Below are 4980 nucleotides of genomic sequence, written 5' to 3' on the forward strand. Positions count from 1 at the left end.
TTTAGGATCCCACCATTTTTGCCACCCATCTTCTGAAATCTTTGTGGTTTATTGGTTGATTAACTTTCCTCGAAGTTTGGTGGAGCAACCATGTAGATCCTTTCTAGGTGTTAACCTTTTAAAAAGAACCTGCTCTAATACCAATTGTTAAAACTATGCGTCCACCAGACTGTATAAAGAACCGGGTTCTTTATGAATTTTCACTAAAGATACTGATGAACCAAACTGTATAGCGATCTGGTCCTATATCAGTTTGGTACAGTGCTAACTGCGTAACCAGTATGTAGATGAGACACAGGATAAGTTCTCACTGTATAGAGAACCAGGTTCTCTAGCAGTTCCTATTATAAGCAACAGACTATGCAACCAATCAGTGCAGAGAATCAGTTTCTCTAATTGTTCCCACAGTAGCTCGGTAGTAAGTAAAGAACACAGAGGATTTTTATGTGGAAAAATCCCAACTCAAGCGGACAAAAACCATGACCTACACTTGTAGGCTTTCAACTTCACTAACTTGTAAACACCTATTACAAGCCACTTTGTAATACCTCTATTACAAAGGATTTAACTCAACTAACTTATGACACTCTCACCATAAGCCACTTTGTGACTCTCTAGTTACAAAGACTTTGACTAACTTGTGATACTCTCACCACAAGACAATTTCTCACTCTCTAGTGACAAAGACTTTAATTACTCTAACTTGTAGCCACTTTGTAATAACTCTATTACAAAGGCTTTACAACTCGACTAACTCTAGCCAAGTCACAAACTTGGAGGGTTTGTGATTTTCGTTTTCCTAAAATAGCTTGTAAGAAAGCAAAATAGGAGTTACAATTGAAGAACAAATAACAAAGACTCAACAAACCTAAGGACTTAAGATATATTCAATCTTGGATCCGGTCGTTGAGGTTGAAGCAGCTTTGTTCTTGAGAGAGAGGTTGTTCTTGCACTTGAGAGAGGATTTTGGTTTCTAATTTTGCAAGTTTTGGAGAGGATGTTTTGTTCCTTGCACCAGGTTTATAATGTAAAAGAAAACACAATGGTGATGTCAAATCTTGGTTAGTACGTGTCTTTTCCCAAAGGGAAGTGACTGTTGCACTGTCTACTGAACTGTTGCGTGTACAGTTGCAGGCAGTCACTTTCTACACTTGCTTTCCAGCTGTATAGTTGACTTAGACTTCTGTCAGGGGAACACCAAGATATCAGGTCCCTAATCAGGTTCCTATGAATCTAAAGCACACTACCCAGATTATCTTGAGTCGATTAACTTGAATGATTGTACCAGACATGCTTCAGGTCCTTTATCTAGTTCTCTCATGAAGTAAGTTATTTTACCTTCCTTGATTGTATTTATACTTGTGTGACATCACTTACAATGATGTAAGCAAGGTAGGTAAGAAGCCTTCCACAGAAAGTTGACTAATGCACTGTTCATGTACAATAGCGTGTGCAGGTAGCAACTTTCCTACTGGAGAGTTTACTTCATACAGTCTCCTCAGGAACTAGTAGGGACCTGTTCCCTCAGCTGTTCCTTCCACTCTTCCTCACTTGAGTTATTGCTATCAGCTTTGAGTACCAAGTTCTTTTCTTTCTTTGGTTCTCTTCTTTCACTATCTATCTTCCTCTTCATCTAGTAGGTCTTCAGATTTCCAACCAGCTCTTCTATGGTCAGCTTCTGCAAGTCCTTTTATTCAGTAATAGCATTCACCTTGCTTTCCCAAGGGCTAGATCACAACCTGGAACTTTGTGATCTCAGGGTCTTGTAAATGCGTAACATGTTCCTTATCTGGTTCTGGATGGTAAGTTTGTTAGATCATCAAAACATAAAGTAAAGTACTTGTGCCCAAGGTACGTGTAACCTATCACGCAAGGACTGGGGCCCTCCCCTTGAAGCTCCATGACTTGTCATCACAAAGAGTTGTATCAGTAGACAATGGTAAACAGCCAAAGAGTGATACAGAGGAAGACACTTACCAGATGAAACTTTCGGCCCAAAGCGTTTTACAAAAAAGGGCCAGTCTCGAGTTTCCACTGCATGAAGCAGCAAACGAGCTACCCAATCCCTTATACCTACAATGGGATGGGGTGGACACCCCATAGCTTCAAAAGATATCCGCAAATTAACACTAAGTCGGACGAAGAAAAAAGAGAGTAAACGAGTTACGACACCTACGATTCTCATTCCACCGCGCCGAGAATCTAGCGGGATCAAACATGATGTGTTCAGTTCTGACGAAGAAGTACTTATACCAAAATTTGTGACTCGCCCGGTCGTCAGTTCCGACCACTATCCCTTTTGTCCCACAGTGCCTCATATGCACCATAGTACCCCTGTGAAAGCTAGGAGAAAACAAGTGTAGGAGGTGGTCAACGGTAACTTCGCACCCTGCCAACTCTGTGTATTTTGTCAACACCAGGAGTATTTTGCACGTGTACGGACAAACCCTCCACCTATTTATAAGATTGGGTGGCGCCAAAATCGAAGCGGAAGGCTGCAAAGGACACCAAAATTGAAGTGACAAACCATCAGCCTCTGTCTCGAAAACACACATAATGATGACACACATGGAAGTGACATCATTTCCCCACAAGACACACCACCCAGGATATCGTTGAGCATGCTAACCTTCTGTTGTTGGCCAAACCATTACAATTCATAAACCAAATTTCTCCGCAGGTGTGGGCGATGTCTGCTTATCGAGGACGCATCAAGCCGCAACCTCGACAAGCGGAGGGACTAACTGTATAGGTCCAAATTTGGACGACCACGGCCACTGACGAATATGACAAGGGATGAGACACTTACGACACAGCATCCTATGGTCGTTGAAGATGGCGATGACTGACAGCGGTTAGAAGACGCACGACATTTGTAGTAGTGTAGGCGCAACATGAGACAGCAGGAATATACTTTCGAATATTCTCTATGTCATATCTTTTAAGGTTCAAGAGGGGGTTGCTCCTTATAAATAGAAGGGGAAGACTTTGTAAAAAGGGGATCGATATATCCTACTGACTTTGGGCTACGAGCATCCATTACAATATCTTTCTACATTCAAAGTTGTCATATTTATGCTTAATCGTTCGGTTTCATGATATTAAGAAACATTATTCATCTTGTTTATCCCTTGCATCTTTCAATCTAGAGTTTATTATACTTGGCTAAGATTTACCTCTTCGTCTTCTTTAATTGATTTAATCAAAAAGGTTTCAATAACTTTTGGGTCAAACAGCTTTCACTACCTTCCGCTCAGACAATTGAATTTTGTTTCTTGGCCGTCCCCTGCCCATGCAGGCGAGGGCGCAAGTTAGCTAGCAACGCTATCGTGCGCTAGAGAGAGAGGTCGACGCTATTTTCAAAGTTGATGTTTCTCAACTCATGACATTCTTTAGAAGGTTCAACTAAGAGTTTTAACTATTAAAAGTTTTGTAAAACTTTAATGAGATATTTCAAGAATTTTAGCCTTGTCTTTATGACTGAATTAACACGATACTGCAAGCCAAATAGACCATTGGTAAAACACGCATGTTATATGGATGAGAGTAGTTTTCGTCGAAGTGTACTTGTATTCTTGGTAGGTTATATTTGTGATATATTCTGCACCCTATATAATACAAAAACAATTTTCGTATTTTCCGTTCTCACAATCTTTTTCCAATAGATATTGAACCCTACTTACATAGCTTGTTGGCCGCCAGCAAAAACAAATATACAAAACCTGATCGCCTTCCAAAACCAAGTATACATGGAGAAAAAGAAGATTGTTGCCATTCGTAATTTATGTATTCCTCACGAGATTACCTTTGAAATTCTAAAAGAGGTTCCTGCCAAGTCTTTAATGCGGTTTAGGTGCGTTTCGAAATCCTTTTGCTCCCTTATATCATAACCCTTATTCATTGAAGCATATCAAAAGTTTTCCGCTGCTCAATTTCATGTAAGTTGCTCATCTTTGACGACTAGCGAAGGTGCCATTCAGTACTTGAATCAGTCACGTTTCAGTAAGCTTCACTCTCTTGCATCGACCAATGGCTTAGTTTGTCTATGGAACTTTTATGGGGATGTTGCTGTTCTTAATCCTTTTACACAAGAACATATCTTTCTTCCTTGTCAACAACCTTTAATCGGCCGTTGCTCCCTGGGATTTGATCCCACCACCAAAAAATATAAAGTAATCAAGGCACAGTGGATACGAGGGGGTCGAACTTCATGTGAAGTGAGATACTGGATTTACACTATCGGGGTGGACAAAATATGGAGGGAGATTCCTGACTGCGCCAACATTTTCCCTATATACAATTTTGTTTATATCGGCGGAGTCATTTATTGTGTAAATAGGCTTTCAAAGCCTTACAATATAGCTGCATTCAGTGTTGAAGAAGAAAAGTTGATTAGAATGATCTTGTTACCTGATGGGATGTTGGCAAAAAATTCAAAGATAGTAGAAACAAAGGGTCAAGTTGCACTTGTAGATCACAGAAATATTAGAGGCGATGGCCACATTAGTTTGTATGTTGTGAATGGTACTGGTAAAACTCAGACATGGGTGAAACATATAATTGCGCTGCCACCATGAGAGATAATAAACACAAAATAGTTTCCTTTATTTAACTCCAACTCTAAGGGAGAGATTGTATTGATTCCGGACGCGGGTAGAACGATTTTGCAAATGTTCTTATATGACATTGCAAAGAAAGATTGGAGAAAAGTTGATATACATGGAATTTGTGAACGAGTACGACGTATGAGTTGGATTGGTATTTTGCTAAATCTTGTGGAGAATATTTGGTCCCTCAAATAACTACTACTACGGTTGGATGGTTCAGGAGCCTAACTAGATCTCTCTATTGTATTGTTCAAAATTTGATCACTGTGGTCGACTCAACTGGGGTCCCACCCAAGCGGCGGGACAATGAAAGACGTCATGATTTGTTCCAAACTACGTACTCACAATACCTGCTAAGTTGAAGAACACTACT

The 4980-nt window shown here is 40.2% G+C and overlaps 1 protein-coding gene across 1 annotated transcript; it reads left to right on the top strand.

Moving 5' to 3' along the window:
* Positions 1–3749: 3749 nt before the first annotated feature.
* Positions 3750–4577, top strand: LOC107823292 (putative F-box protein At1g32420). Its single transcript, XM_016649919.2, has 2 exons — positions 3750–3853; positions 3965–4577. Exons 1-2 carry the CDS (start codon positions 3750–3752, stop codon positions 4575–4577), a joined length of 717 nt encoding a protein of 238 aa, XP_016505405.2.
* Positions 4578–4980: the final 403 nt, after the last annotated feature.

This window comes from Nicotiana tabacum, chromosome 8, assembly GCF_000715075.1.
Source record: "Nicotiana tabacum cultivar K326 chromosome 8, ASM71507v2, whole genome shotgun sequence".
In the NCBI taxonomy this organism is placed as follows: Eukaryota; Viridiplantae; Streptophyta; class Magnoliopsida; order Solanales; family Solanaceae; genus Nicotiana; species Nicotiana tabacum.

Coding starts and splice junctions, on each gene's coding strand:
- LOC107823292 (XM_016649919.2), top strand. CDS start 3,750: ATGGAGAAAAAGAAGATTGTTGCCATTCGTAATTTATGTATTCCTCAC. Junction 3,854..3,964: donor AAGTCTTTAATGCGGTTTAG/GTGCGTTTCGAA, acceptor TTTGACGACTAG/CGAAGGTGCCATTCAGTACT.